The sequence below is a fragment of the Rhinoderma darwinii genome, chromosome 2 (assembly GCF_050947455.1).
Source record: "Rhinoderma darwinii isolate aRhiDar2 chromosome 2, aRhiDar2.hap1, whole genome shotgun sequence".
In the NCBI taxonomy this organism is placed as follows: Eukaryota; Metazoa; Chordata; class Amphibia; order Anura; family Rhinodermatidae; genus Rhinoderma; species Rhinoderma darwinii.
The window spans coordinates 272,568,021-272,584,363 of NC_134688.1; the positions used below are offsets into that span (position 1 = coordinate 272,568,021).

General features: G+C 41.7%; 1 protein-coding gene across 1 annotated transcript; it reads right to left on the reverse strand.

Annotated features, from left to right (window-relative positions):
* Positions 1–592: 592 nt before the first annotated feature.
* LOC142741144 (uncharacterized) lies at positions 593–1,651 on the reverse strand. The gene is made up of 2 exons (XM_075850535.1): positions 1,461–1,651; positions 593–1,345 (listed from the first exon to the last, which is right to left on the reverse strand). The coding sequence occupies exons 1-2, from the start codon at positions 1,559–1,561 to the stop codon at positions 682–684; spliced, it is 765 nt and encodes a 254-aa protein (XP_075706650.1). The 5' UTR covers positions 1,562–1,651; the 3' UTR covers positions 593–681.
* Positions 1,652–16,343: the final 14,692 nt, after the last annotated feature.

A 16,343-nucleotide genomic window follows, 5' to 3' on the forward strand; every position in this document is an offset into this window, starting at 1 on the left:
TCGCATGAGGGATACTTTGGCGGCATATTTGGAATGTCGATCTGGAGCCGCACCGTGGGTGCGTGATGACCTTTGAAGGGTTCTCTGTTGTTTGTCGGCTTACCTACACACGTCACATGTGGGCTGGGGTTTTTATTTTTTCGTGGTTGTTGTTGGGTTAGGGACTTGCAAAACAAGAGGAGTCGCGGGCTGCGACCTTACATCTGTCTAGGTTTGAGCAGGACTTTATAAAGTTGGCAACCTTCTTTCTGGAGATAGAATGTTGTGTGGGCGAAAGTTTGGAAAGGCCAATTGCTAGTGTACATAGTTTGCCTCGGGGCCCATGACAGCACCTAAACGTCCGCACCTCTTGCAAACCATATCAAACCCCGAGTGATTAACTAAAACCTCATATCACGTGTGTATTCATTGGACCCAAATCCCAGAGGTGTGCGAGGGTATAGGCCAAGGAAATGTGGGCCAAACATTGTGTGGAGGGCTATCAATGAAAAACAACACGAAATATAACCATTCAACATTAAAGTTTTTAATACAGGGTTTTGCAAAAGCCCAAAAATGATTCATCAAACAAAAAACACCAACATGGTGTATAATATCGATCCAACACAAAAACAGGACGGCGAGTTGGCATCCCTGCACCCAAAAATAGTGTGGCGTCACAAATTCTGGCCTCCAACACACTTAAAGGTGTTGGTACTGGTGGCCCGGGGACGAATAGGCCTGCATTTCATCACCACTATGCTGGACCTGGAGCTGTGTAGGTTGTTCCTCGGCAGCATAGTGGTGCTGATGTTGTCCGGGGTATGTTGGGCCAGGGAAGTGGGGAGCCATAGGGCGCATATACGGATGCGGGCGGTGCATCTGGGGGCCTGGGTGGAATGGGCCCGGCACCTGGGGCGTGGTGGCCGGCATGGCTGTACTGCGCCACTGTTCAATGGCCGTGAAGCACACGTGCGGATTGTGGGGCGGTCTGGAAGCGTCGATCAACGTCACGATCGACGCTTGCAGACGGCCCATACGGTCCATGGGGACCAGCCGGAGGAGGGGAACGATGCTTCGGCCAAAGGCGTCGTTCCCGTCCTCATCAGCGGCTCGCCGTAGATAGTCCAGGACCCGGGCATCTACTTGCCCCGCTGCGGAGGCCTGTTGAGCACGGGCCCGGCGAGTGCGGGCACGCACGGGGCGCTCCTCTGCCGGAGAGGCGACGGCCCGTGCGGACTGGCCAGGGGCGGGCTCCAGGGGTGTCGGCTCTGGGCTAGGGGGCAGGACAGGGGCAGCAGGAGGTTCCGGCCGAGACTCGCCCACGTCTGTCTCTTCTGCGGTATCCTCCAAATTGTCTGTGGTTCTAGAAAGAGGAAATTACGTTAGAACAGAATATATAACAATGCCTACAACAACACGATGGCAAACAGGACATGGGCGAACACACATTAGACACATGCAATGGCAGAAACTCTTACGTGCGCATCTCCATGATGTCCTTCAAGAACATCAGCTGTTGGGTATACATATACGGTCGCTTGCGAGATGCGCCATCCCCGCTGCGTCCCCTTTCACCCATTTCACGCCGGAATTGGTCACGGCAGCTCCGCCACCGTGTTTTGATCTCTTGGACTGTTGGAGTTAAAAAACAGATATCATGCCATCAGACCTATGACCTCTCACTTTAAATTAAGGGCCCTGCACTGCCAATTAAGTGGTACACATTTTTCTTAACTTTTTTTTTTTTCTTTACTTTTTACACTTTCTTTTTTTACCTGCACATTTGATCGCTGTTAGAATACATTACACTATCTAGGTAGTGTAACGTATTCCAACTGTCAGTGTGACGTCACAGTCACTCTGACAGTTAGTCTATGAGGACCAGCCAGAGGCTGATCCTCATAGGCTTGCATACATGGCAGACCCGGGGGCAGTTGTCTGGCCGCCGGGTGCCATCAAAAGCATCAGCAGCCCCCACAATTGCATGGGGGCTGCTGATGTGCTACAAACCCTGTACATGCTGAGATCACAATCGAGCCCCGCATGAAACGCAATTAGCCGCTGATCGCCAACAGTGGAGTGTCAGCTGTCAGGGACAGCTGACCTCCCGGTTCCCGATGCACACTGTCGCCGACACTGTCACAGACACTGTCATCGACAGTGTGCATCGCGAACGGCAGTGACGTCCTGTCACTCTGACGGGAAGTCTATCAGGAGGCTGATCCTGACAGGCTTCCATACATGGCAGACACGGAGGCCATTACTTGGCCTCCGATCGCCATGCTAGCCATATGCAAACCTCACGATATCATCGTGAGGTCTGCCGATGAGCTAGAAACCCCTGAATGCGGTGATTGCAATCGATCACCACAATCAAGGGATTAATTGCCGAAATCAGCAGAAATAAGCCGCTGATCGGTATACAGTGAAGTGTCATCTGTCAGGGACAGCTGGCCTCCCGGTTCCCGGTGCACAATGTCGCCAACAGTGTGCACCAGGAACCACGCAGTAACTGTACGTCCCTGTGCGCTAAGACACTGGCCACACGGACGTACAGTTGCGTCCTGGTGCGCCTAGGGGTTAACACCGTCCCGCTTTGGCCACTTTTGACCTTCCTGACAGTGCCTAATTTTTCAAATCTGACATGTTTCAATTTATGTGGTAATAACTTCTTAATGCTTTTACCTATCCAAGTGATTCTGAGATTGTTATCTCGTGACATATTGGACTTTAAGTTAGTGGTAAAATTTGGTCGATACATTCAGTATTTAATTGTGAAAAATACCCAAATTGTAGCGAAACATTTAAAAAATTTGCATTTTTCTAAATTTAAATGTATCTGCTTGGAAGACAGATAGTTATACCACACAAAATAGTCACTAATTAACATCCCCATATGTCTACTTTAGATTGGCATAGTTTTTTGAACATTAGAAGGCAATTTCTCACATTTTCAAGAAAATTTCCAAACTATTTTTACAGGGGCCAGTTCAGTTGTGAGGTGGCTTTTAGGGCCTTATATATTAGAAACCCCCAATAAATCACCTCATTTTAAAAACTGCACCCTCAAAGTATTCAAAACAGCATTTAGAAAATGTCTTAACCCATTAGATATTTCGCAGGAATTAAAGCAAACTAGAGGTGAAATTGACAAAGTTCATTCTCTTTTTGCAGAAATTCATTTTGAATCCATTTTTTTTTTTTTGTAACTCAGAAGGTTTTACCAGAGAAACGCAACTCAATATTTATTGGCCAGGTTCTGCAGTTTTGGAAATATCCCACATGTGTCTCTAGCGCGCTACTGGACTGAAGCACCGGCCTCAGAAGCAAAGGAGCACCTAGAGGATTTTGGAGCCCCTTTTCTATTAGAATATATTTTAGGCAGCATGTCAGCTTTGAAGAGGTCTTGTGGTACCAAAACAGTGTAAACCCCCCAAAAGTGACCCCATTTGGGAAACTACACCCCTCGGGGAATTTATTTATGGGCATAGTAAGCATTTTGACCCAACAGTTTTTTTGCAGAAATTTTTGGAAGTAGGCCGTGAAAATGAAAATCTACATTTTTTCAAATAAAATGTAGGTTTAGCAAAAAATGCATATGTTGTCCTAAATGGCTGTTTGGACACAGGGCAGAGCTCAGAAGTGAAAGAGCGCCATTTGGCTTTTGGAACTCAAATATAGCAGGAGTGGCTTGCGGAGGCCATGTCACATTTGCAAAGCCCCTGAGGGGACAAAACAGTGGAAAGCCCAAAGAAGTTACCCCATTTTGGAAACTATACCACTTGAGGAAATGATCTAGGGGTATAGTGAGCATTTTGACCCCACAGGTGTTTTACAGAAATTATTGGAGGTAGGCCGTGAAAATTAAAATCTACATTTTTTTCAAAGAAAATGCAGGGTTAGCTAATGTTTTTCATTTCCACAAGGACTAAAGGAGAAAAAGCACCACAACTTTTGTAAAGCAATTTCTTCCGAGTAAAACCATACCACACCTATGGTCATAAACGGCTGTTTGGACACACAGCAGGGCTTAGAAGGGAAGGAGCACCATTTGGATTTTTGAATAATTTCTGGGCGCCATTTCACATTTGCTGAGCCCCTGAAGTACTAGTACAGTGGAAACAGCCCAAAAGTTACTCCATTTGGGAAACTGCACCCCCTGAGGAATCATCTAGGGGTATAGTGAGAATTTTGATCTCAAAGGTTTTTTTTGCTGAATTAATTAGAATTAAGCAGTGAAAATGAAAAAAAAAAATTTTTTCCCAATAAGATGTAGGTTTAGATCAAAATTTTTAATTTTCACAATGAATAAAGAAGAAAAAGCACCCCAATATATGTAAAGCAATTTCTTCCCCGATTGCGGTAATACCACTTGATGTATTCAGAAGAAAAGGAGCGGTATTTAACTTTTGGAGCGTAGATTTTGCTGGAATGGTTTGCGGATGCCGTGTTGCATTTGCAAAACCCCTGATGTACAAAACAAAAGTGACCCCATTTTTTAAACTACACCCCTAAAGGCATTTATCAAGGGGTGTAGTGAGAATTTAGACTCCACAGTTGTTTTTCAGAAATTAATAAGCAGTGGACGGTGCAAAGTGAAAATTGCAATTTTTCCACTGATATACTATTCACCGCACAATATGTTGTGCCCAGCTTGTTCCACTGGAGAATCTTACCCCATAAATTGTTAAGCGGGAAATCCCGGTTATGGTAATGCCTTACTTGTGGACATAAATTGCTGTTTTGGCACACTGTAGGGCTATGAAGTGAAAGACCGCCATTTTAAGCATGGATTTTGCTTGGTAGTTTTGTTTGAGTATTACTGGTATTTCAGTTTATAATGTGGGGGCATATTTAATCTGTGCGGAGTTCATCAGGGTATATGTAATCTGTGCGGAGTACATCAGGGCATAATAAGAGGATATAATAATGGGGTAAATAATACAATTATCCATAGATGTATGTGTGTTACGCTGTGAAGCAATCCGTTATGTGCAGGTCGGGGTCACACTGATAAACGGTTTTCTTTCTTATCCCCCTTGTGTAACGCGCTGTACTTTTGGGGACTTTTTCTCCTTTGTAGTTTGGGAAATTTTGCTGGGAAATTTTGCTGGGAAATTTTGCTGGGAAATTTTGCTGGGAAAGTTTTGCGCTGGTATAACACAGGTGCCCTCACTGCCAGCAGATGTTCTATGTCCTTTACAATCCTGGTTCCTAAATACTAGGGCCGTGAAACTGAAGGAATGTTCCCCTCCGGCCTGTGCATTAAGATTTTTTTCATCACCGCATTACTAGTGCCATAACTTTTTTATTTTTCGCTTCATGGAGTTGTGTGCGGGCTCATTTTTTAAGAGACGGGCTGTAGATTTTATTGGTCCCATTTTGGAACACATATGACTTTTTGATCACTTTTTATTTCATTTTTTGTTATAGAAAATTACCAAAAACAAATGTTGATTATGGGAAAACCCTTTAAGGGTTTCTCTACACGGTACTACCATGTAGGATCCAGTAAATTGGCCAAAGGGATTGGATTAGTTGTGAACGTTATCAAAAGCTCAGGCCAGCCGTATTTTTGGACATCTTGTGTACCTTCATGCATGTAATACGGACCACCAGTAAAACTAGATGACAGGATAACTAATCGCCCTAAGTTTTCCTCATTATTATTGCATGGCGTCTTGTAGATGCACGTAATCTTCAGAGCGTAAACATGTTTGGTTAGTGTGTATATACACTAAACACTCAGTCTCTATTTTCGGATACATATCCACAATAAATTGGCTGAACAATCCTCGAAATCGTTGCAAATATATAAAACGATTACACCTTATCCGCAGCAGGAAGGAATAAAATTGCTTGGCTGATATATTTTTATTAAAATTTGTTACCCAAGTAGTAGGATTAACTTGGTAGAGTCCAAAATTGTACTCAAATTAAAGGCTATTGCAGGGCACCGTAAGTTTTGTGTGTTTCAAAAATGCGTCGCAGGCGATCGTCGTGAGTGCGCAACTCGATGTCACGCCTATCGCACTCCTGATCAACTAAAACCACTGCAACTTCATCTGTGACGGGGGCGTTATACCTGGCGCGGTATTCAGCAACAGGACGTCTATCTGCGCTCATGATCATTTTGCCCCTGCGGAATAGACTGTAATGCAGCTTTGAAACTATGCACGTACGGATTCTCCTGATGCAGCATGTTTTGAAGTGGAGATATAAGGTTACTATTTAGTTGTGGAAAGTTCTGATTTCTGATATTGGCCTGTTCATTGTAATCTGATACTAAATAAATCTGAAGAAATTTTGGCTCATCTTGTGGTAGCAAAGATCCGATGAGATGGTAAACTTGGCCTTGCACCTTGAAGGTTGGCATGAATGGTCCCTCTGTAATTTGTTTTGCCCCAAAATATGTCATTTGGAATGCGCTGTTATATAAACGGAAACTGTCTAAGAAGTATTTTGATTGTGGATGGTCACCATTTAAATGTTGTTTTATAAGCTGTGGAGGTTCTTGAAATTTTTCAATGTGAACTTTACCACTTGAACAACAGATTCCATTTGGTTATTTTCTCCATTCCGCAAAAATTGGAAATTACGACCATACCACCTACGGAAGCGAATTCAGCATAGTCAATCCTAGGGGAACACATAAAACCTACTGTTTCCTTATTGACCCAAGGAACAACATTGTTTGCCGTACCATACTCCTGAGACTCATCTGAATCTTCCGATGAAATAGACATTCTCTTAAGAGAGTGTCGAGTTCGATCAGCCTCTAACCGTGATTGACATTGTTCTGCTGTTTCTGCCTGCCGTATTTCATCTACTCTTTCCCTTTCAGTCAATAAATAACTTTCATTATCTTTGCGTGTGCGTTCATAATTCACTCTAGCTGATTCCAATCGTCGTTGATATTGGTTTTCGCTTTTCAGAGCTCTGGCATAGTTGTGACATTTGCGATCGCCAGTTAATCACGCTTCACGGTCTTCTCTACTTTCAAGCTCTCGAGAGGCCGCTGTGCGAGCTCTCTGACAACTCAAGCGAGATTCTCTGTCGGTGGAAGTTTCAGACTCGCGTGACGATGCATGGCGCTCCCAGTCAGCAGATAGTCGCGCTTCGCGTTCCTCGTTACTCTCCAGAGACCGAGAGGCCGCCATGCAAGCACGCTGTGTACTTAGCCGAGACTCACACTGGGTAAGAGTTTATGATGCGCGAGTTCTGGCCTGACGTTCTTGAGCTGCAGTAAGTGTCGCCTCATGATCTTCAGATTCTTGAGACCTAATTAGTCTCATTCTTTTTGCATTTCTGCTATATTGAGAAATATTTGATCTTTTTCTGGAAGGCGTTTACTCTCTTGAGACCGAGAGGCCACTGTCTGAGCCCTTTGAGACAACCAATCAGATTACAGTTTTTTGAGGCAGCTAGGTGCATGAAAGCAGCGAGCGGATTAGTTGCTTTATCTCTCTTCTATGTGTAATATCCAAAACAGACAAATGTTGGAACTGTTGTCCATGGCAAACAATCAGAACACAGTTTAGATTCTTGTGAGGCAGCTAGGAGAATGCAAGCAGCAACCTGATTGGTTATTTTATCTCCCTTCTATGTGTAAGAACCAAAATAAACATATGTTGGAAATTTTTGTCCAGAGCAAGCAATCAGATTGTAGTTTACATTCTTGTGAGGCAGCAGGTGAATGATAGCAGCGATCTGATTGGTTGCTATATGTCCTTACTGTGTGTAAAAATCAATGTAGACAAATGTTGGAGCAGTTGTCCATAACAACCAATCAGGTTACAGTTCATTTTTTCTGAGGCAGCTTGGACAATGAAATTAGAAACCTGATTGGTAGTTATATGTGGCTCTGATGCATAAAAAAAACAATATAGACAAAAGTTGGAGTTGTTGTCCTTAGCAACCAATCAGATCACAGCTTTAATTTGTCTGAGGCAGCTTGAAAAATGTGCAGCAATCTGGTTGATTGCATCCTCTCCCTTGTATAACAATTAGTATAGATGAAATTTGGAGCAGTTGCCCATAGCAACCTACTGGTGTCTATTTTTCCAAGACAATATAAAATGAAAGTAAAAATGTGATTGGTTGCCATGGTTTCCATGTGTTTCTTGTTGTTGTACTAATGCAATGTAAATGAATTTTTGGAAATATTAAATTCGCATATCTTCTGATTGAGTGAACCGATCGCGATGAAATAAAAACTAAATGTTACTTCAAGTTGACCCTTTGTTTTTGAATTGGGTCAGTAGTTTTTACGGGATGCGTGCACAAACAGGCAAAAATTCAAAAAATTATCTTAACCCCTTACCACACCAGGGCGCACCGGTACGTCCTGTATTGCAGTGCTTTAAGGCACCGTGACGTACCGGTGTATCCTGGCTAAAAACTGTCACCTTGTCAAAGGACAGGGTGACAGAACTGTACCGTCAACTGTTTATGACAGTTGATTGGCACAGTGAGACGGCAGGGGACCCTGACCGGCAATTGCTGTGATTGGTCAGTCACAGCAGATTGACCAATCACAGCTCCATGAGAATGTGTATGTGAAGACGCCATCTCAGAAGCTTAGCCAGCGCCATCACCACCGGGTATCGGCTGTCAGACACCGCGCTGTAACGGCCAGGACCAGAGCTAGGTTCCGATCCAGCCGATTCACTCCTTAGATGCAGCAATCAAAGTGATCACTGCGTCAAAGTGGCTTCTAGCCTGTCGGCAACCATGGTGGTTGCCACGGGCGCCGGTGTCAGCTGTTTGCCACAGCTGACATACTTCTCTAACGGCCAGGACTGGAGCTAGGCTCCGATCCAGCTGATTAACCTCTTAGATGCAGCTATAGCTGCATCTAGGTGGCTAGATCAGACTCTATGGTTGCTAATGGCAACCATCGTCACCCGCGGAGGTACCGATGATTGCTATGCCAACCGTAGCCTAACACTGGCTTACTAGTACGGAAGCCTACTAGGCCCCGCCGGGAGGCGAAGCCTAATAGGCTTGCTGTCAGTGAATAGCTGACAGCTCTAATACACTGCACTATGTAGGTAGTGCAGTGTATTAGAATAGTGATCAGGGCTTCATGCCTGTCCCCTAGTTGGACAAAAAAAAAGTTGAAACTGCTGTTATGCAGGTGGATTTTCCACAGATCCGCACGCAGATAAGCCCTAAGCCCCATTTGTGTGGATTTTAAATCAGCCGCTGAAAAATCTGTAGTGGGAACGACGACACAAATTTCTAGTTGAAAACAATGGGATGGGGATTTTCACATGTATTTCGGCACAGAATCTGTGTTGGAATTTCTTTGTTTACTCTTGTTTTCTTCTTCACTCAAAAAAGAGTTGTAAATCAGAGATGTTGACATTTGTATTCTGCAGTGCAACATAGATCTCTTTTTAGCATGAATATTAGCACATTATTAAAGCTAAGGTTTCAAAGGGTGAATTGTCATATTCCTACATAGCACCATCCCTATTACAATTTGGTGGAGTTTTATTTCCAACATATAAGGCACTAGAGGCTGAAATACAGATCCCTATTTTTTAGCCTCCATTGTCTTATCTCAGGAAAATATAGCTTTGCAATAGGAATTTTGCCTCTTGACTATGCCAGGAAAGGAAAGTTTCATAGATTCAATGAACCTGACTCTTTAAGAAGCAGAAGAAAGGAAAGTTTAATGTTTGCTCCAAACCCATTCATGAAATCAGGAGAATAAGACGATAGATGATATATAGATCCAGGTGTGTAACTAGAATTCATTGGGCCAATAACAAAATGAGGTGGCCTTTCACCACCTAGTAAAAGGAAAATGCAACAGCAACATAAGTAGCAATAATTAGAGGTATAGATAAAAGCGCCTTTTATCAGAGAATCTACATTATAGTGCTTGATAGCAGAAAGCCACCAACTTGTTTTTCCCCCACAAAAAAAAGGCAATGTTCTTGCACCTGAGTGGGTCCCTTAACCTCTGGGTCCCATAGTAGCTGCTATGGCTGCTAAGGCTATAGTTCCACCTATAGATCGATCAACAAGAAGATAGATAGATAGATAGATAGATAGATAGATAGATAGATAGATAGATAGATAGATAGATAGATAGATAGATAGATAGATAGATAGATAGATAGATACAAAAAGAAGAGCAGCACCAAAATATTATAAATCGTAGCATCTGTGCAAGCCGAAGCTTGGGGCTTGAGAAACGCCCATGTTGGGAGCTGAAACGTCGTATTCCCATATGGGTTAATACAACTTTTTCACTTTTACAAACAATGTGGAGTGCTGGCTATCTTTTGGTTAGAGATGATAGATAGACAGATAGATAGATAGATAGATAGATAGATAGATAGATAGATAGATAGATAGATAGATAGATAGATGATAGATAGATAGATAGATAGATAGATAGATAGATAGATAGATAGATAGATAGATAGATAGATAGATGATAGATAGATAGATAGATAGATAGATAGATAGATAGATAGATAGATAGATAGATAGATAGATAGATAGATAGATAGATAGATGATAGATAGATAGATGATAGATAGATAGATAGATAGATAGATAGATAGATAGATAGATAGATAGATAGATAGATAGATAGATAGATAGATAGATAGATAGATAGATAGATAGATGATAGATAGATAGATGATAGATAGATAGATAGATAGATAGATAGATAGATAGATAGATAGATAGATAGATAGATAGATAGATAGATAGATAGATAGATAGCCAAACAAAGAAAGGACCATGGAGTCTGTAAGTCAAAAAATATAAATATATAATCTTATTATTACACAACAATATTATACTGGTTACAGATATAAGTTTCTAAAAATGAATCACAAATAAAAGCATGGCCGCCAAACAAGAGTCAAATGTTCAACAAAAGAAGTCATGTGAATATGAATTTATTGGAATACACCTCAAAACAAAAATGCATATAGCATAGTGTGAATGTGGTAAGGTATACTGGCTACGAATGAAGTGTTCTACTGTTTAAGAATAAATAGGAAGGATGTTTGTAACATACATTGGAATTAGAGTTGTAACATGACCAATAGAGAGTATTACATCCAAAGTTTTGCTCATACATGTGTAAATGCTAAATGTAATTAGTATATATTGAGCAACAAGAACAGCAAACGATAGGTAACAGAGTACTAACCCATGTAGCTGAGACTCAAAGAATGGCGACCGGCCCCAACGCGTTTCGGCTTCCGCCTTCGTTGAAGGCGGAAGCTGAAACGCGTTGGGGCCGGTCGCCAGACCCCCAGACGAAGGCGGAAGCCGAAACGTGTTGGGGCCGGTCCCCATTCTTTGAGTCTCAGCTACATGGGTTAGTACTCTGTTACCTATCGTTCGCTGTTCTTGTTGCTCAATATATACTAATTACATTTAGCATTTACACATGTATGAGCAAAACTTTGGATGTAATACTCTCTATTGGTCATGTTACAACTCTAATTCCAATGTATGTTACAAACATCCTTCCTATTTATTCTTAAACAGTAGAACACTTCATTCGTAGCCAGTATACCTTACCACATTCACACTATGCTATATGCATTTTTGTTTTGAGGTGTATTCCAATAAATTCATATTCACATGACTTCTTTTGTTGAACATTTGACTCTTGTTTGGCGGCCATGCTTTGATTTGTGATTCATTTTTAGAAACTTATATCTGTAACCAGTATAATATTGTTGTGTAATAAAAAGATTATATATTTATATTTTTTGACTTACAGACTCCATGGTCCTTTCTTTGTTTGGTTAAATATGTATTGGGAGTACAGTCGCGTTACAAGGGAGGATATATTTTGCTAGATGATGCAGTATGTATGCCCTGTGTATAGGATTTATTAGATAGATAGATAGATAGATAGATAGATAGATAGATAGATAGATAGATAGATAGATAGATAGATAGATAGATAGATAGATAGATAGATAGATAGATAGATAGATAGATAGATAGATAGATAGATAGATAGATAGATAGATTATAGATGAACAATGATGAATTAGCATTTTATTGTTTTGTGTTGCTTTTTTTTTAAATTGTGATGTTGATATTCCATTGTATAGTGTATTGAAAATTCTATGAACCGTATTTGGCAGTTTCCTTGATAATTAAAACTTTGCCATCTGGAAATAAAAGTACAGAACATAAAAAAGGTAAAAAACTGTATTTTAGCAATGCAATTGTTACAGTTGCTTATTTTGTTATCACTTTCCTCTAGGAAGGTGGAATTCAATGACATTTATCTCTGCAGCACAGTACTTGTATTACAGTTACCAATATGCAACCATTCCTCAATTTCAAAGCATTCCTGATTCCCGTCATGCAACAGTATTGGAAGACAGACAGATCAGAAGCTCACGTTTAATTTACTGCCACTCCTGCTTATCTGGAAAACCATTTTCTTGTGATATATGTAGGACATTAAATTACAGAACCTATCTTCAGTGGAAAACACCATTATATTTGAACAGGATAAAAATAAAGTGTTTGGCATCATTATAACCTCCAAAGTCATGGTGGTTGTGTTGCTTCTAAAGTGTATAAATTGTATGTAATGTTTTACACCTACTCTCTGGTCTGAATATGAGGCTGTAAAATACAGGAATTTGAATGAGAAAATGTTAACAAAAATTTCAAACACAAATAAACTCTAAAGTCTAAATTGGAAAAATATGTAAGTTGTAGTGGAGGTCACTGTACATCTTCATAAATAGCTTTTATAATGGTAAATTACCCTATATTATACATTTCTACTGGCTACTTATGATCACAAGTGATCCTGATCACAAAGGGAATGATGGTGTTGCCACATTGTTGTTCGGCCCCAAGTATACAACGGATCCTTAATACGTTGGTCAAATAGTTATTTGTTGCCGTACTGTACCTGTACTGTGTCTAATTTCCTATGTACAGCAGAATGTGCCATCACATGGCTTATTAGGGCATGACCACACATGGCGGAATTCCTCCGCAACTGTCCGCATCAATGCCGCACCTAATCCGGGTTGCGGATTACGGCTGCGGATCTGCACAAAATGTGCAGAAAATTGATGCGGACTAGCTGCTGCGGACTGCGGGAAAAGTGCTTCCCTTCTCCCTATCAGTGCAGGATAGAGAGAAGGGACAGCACTTTCCCTAGTGAAAGTAAAAGAAATTCATACTTACCGGCCGTTGTCTTTATGACGCGTCCCTCCTTCGGCATCCAGCCCGACCTCCCTGGATGACGCGCCAGTCCATGTGACCGCTGCAGCCTGTGCTTGGCCTGTGATTGGCTGCAGCCGTCACTTACACTGAAACGTCATTCTGGGAGGCCGGACTGGAGACAGAAACAGGGAGTTCTCGGTAAGTATGAACTTATATGTTTTTTTACAGATACATGTATATTGAGATCGGTAGTCACTGTCCCGGGTGCAGAAACAGTTACTGCTGATCGCTTAACTCTTTCAGCACCCTGGACAGTGACTATTTACTGACGTCTCCTAGCAACGCTCCCGTCATTACGGGAGCCCCATTGACTTCCTCAGTCTGGCTGTAGACCTAGAAATACATAGGTCCAGCCAGAATGAAGAAATGTCAAGTAAAAAAAGCAAGACGCATCCGCAGCACACATGACATGTGCATGACAGCTGCGGACTTCATTGCGGAACTTTGAATCTCCATTGAAGTCAATGGAGAAATTCCGCCATGAGTCCGCCACTGCTCCGCAACAGACAGAGCATGCTGCGGACACCAAATTCCGCTCCGCAGCCTATGCTCCGCAGCGGAATTGTACGCATCGTGTAAACGAACACTGCTAAATTAAAGTGAAAGTCAATGTAGAAACGGCTCCGCTGCGGATTAACGCTGCGGAGTGTCCGCAGCGGAATTTAAGTGCAATTCCGCCATGTGTGAACCCGCCCTAACAGAGGTATTCCCCACTAGATACATTGTAATTGGAGTACACTTACAAGATATTCTTTGAAACATTCTCAATTCATATTAGAATATTGTGGGATTGGTACAAACCATGTGGAGCTTGAATGCACATTATTATTATTATTATTATTATTATTATTATTATTAATAATTATCTCCTACCTAAGCAGGTAAGGGAATTTAGATTGTGAGCCCTATTGAGGACAGTGAGTAATGACAGCTTCTCTACAGCGCTGTGGGATTTGCTGATGCTATAGAAGTAACAGAAATAAATGGGATAATATTAGGATATGCCATAAGATCGCGGAGGTTCTACCATGAAAACCCTCACCTAAGCAATCACTATAAAGGTGCTGAGCAGAAAGGCCTGCAGAGCACTGTGTCTAATGTGGCGCTGCACATAGAAAATAGCCGAAAGGACTGACAATTAGCAAGTTATATAAAATCCTAGCAATATGCCATGGCTTACTGTGGTGCAAGAACCCCATTAAACAAAAAAAAATAAAGGATATACCAAATATTTGAAGTGTAAATAATACATTTGTAATTAGAAATGATCATAAAATAAAAGTATTTTCTCTAGTGGCATTTGGACCCCTCTTTTTTTATATCTTTACCTGGCATAACTCTGGATACAACATCAGAACTATGTATTCTATATGAACTCTAAAGATCTTTAGTTTGTTACTATTATGTTTTATTAAAGAGAACCTTTCAGCTCCCCATACATGTGCAGAATATAATAGACAGGGCTGCACAAACCCTGTCTCACTTTAAACTTTTTTCCTATCCTCCTCCGTTATTTAGATATCGGTGCCGTTATATTTGGTGCCCGATATGTTAATAACCCCCTGAACTGTCAATGGGGCCTGTCAATGGCAAGTGGGCGTGTTACTATCTCTGTGACACTGTCCAATCTCGTGAGATCACACAGTGTGTCCTTCACTGTCTGACAAGAGATGGAGAGGAGAGCGTGCGCGCGCACACAACTCTGCCTCCGTCACGGAGCAGAAGAGGAGAAGAAGATTGTGAATTCTTCTTCTTCTGCTCTGTGGTGGCGGGAGTATCATTGCGCACATGCTTTCATTCTTCAGCTCTCGGCAGACAAGGATGACAAGACTGTGTGATTTCACTACATGCTAGCAAAACCCTCGACAGTATGTAATTTTCATCACAGCCACTATTTAGCCACATATAGACAGCGGGTGAGATATATAAACTGATGCCCAGAAAAAGTGGAGTAGTAGCCCAGGGCCATTAATCAGATAGCTGCTTTCATTCTCAAAGGTCCTCTGAAAAATTTGTATTGGAATATGATTGTTTCCTATAGGCAACTACTCCTCTTTTCCTTTACACCAGTTTAGATACTTATCTCCCATATAGTATAAACAACTTCAGACAGAGCATCGCAAAATCATGTTTTTTTGTCAAAGCTGGTCATCTCGTGCCATTTACCTCGAGTATGTTAAGTCAAGAGGAAAAGTAAGGAAGGACACATCTGTGTACTAGTCACTCTACACAAGTTATTTTAGTTAAGGGTAGGACTGACATGTTTAGTGGGTCCATGTAGTGATAAAATAAGAAGGCACGGCCAAAATAGGATTAGTAAAGTTCAAACACTTATGAGACACTCATTACTGGCGTGTCTTAACCTGTTCGTGCACCTTGGCGTACATGCACGTACAGGTGAGCAGTTACGTCCGCGCACCTGGGCGTGCAGTTACGTCCGCACATTAACAGTTAACCGCCGCACGGCACTACACTGCGGTGGCGGTTAACTGTGTAGGGTGTCTGCCCTGCTCTCCATATTGCCAATCAGTGGCCCTGTCGCTGCTGAATTTGGCAATTAACCCCTTAGATGCGGTGGTCAATTGCGAGGTTTACGGGGTTTAGAGCAGATCGGTAGCCCCCACATGCAATTTTGGGGGCTGCCAATGGTTGTCATGGCAAACGGAGGCCAGATGATGACTTCCGGGCTGCCATGTACAGAAGCCTATAAGGACCAGCTGGAGGCTGGTCCTCATAGGCTTCCTGTCAGAGTGACTGTCACATCACAATTGCAGAATAAATTACACTACGTAGGTGGTGTAATGTATTCTAGCAGCGATCAGTGTTGCAAGTCTAGAAGTCCCCTAGTGGGACAAAAAAAAAGGTTAAAAAAAAAAGGTACTAAACGTGTTTTACAAAAGTGAAAAAATGAAAATTATAAGTTACACAAACAAGTACTTCATTATAGGAAAAAATGAAAACGTTAAAAAAGTACACATATTTGGTATCACCCTTTTCGTAACGACCCAAACTATAAAACCATAATCACTAGAATCACTATTTTTTTTGTCACCACCCCTCTTAAAATCTAGAATAAAAAGTGATCAAAAAGTCACATGTACCCCAAAACAGTA

Bases quoted from the DNA above. Each gene is read 5' to 3' on its own strand.
- LOC142741144 (XM_075850535.1), bottom strand. From the start codon at position 1,561: ATGGGTGAAAGGGGACGCAGCGGGGATGGCGCATCTCGCAAGCGACCG. The intron at 1,346-1,460 runs GTAAGAGTTTCT...TCCTCTTTCTAG, and splicing joins GACATCATGGAGATGCGCAC to AACCACAGACAATTTGGAGG.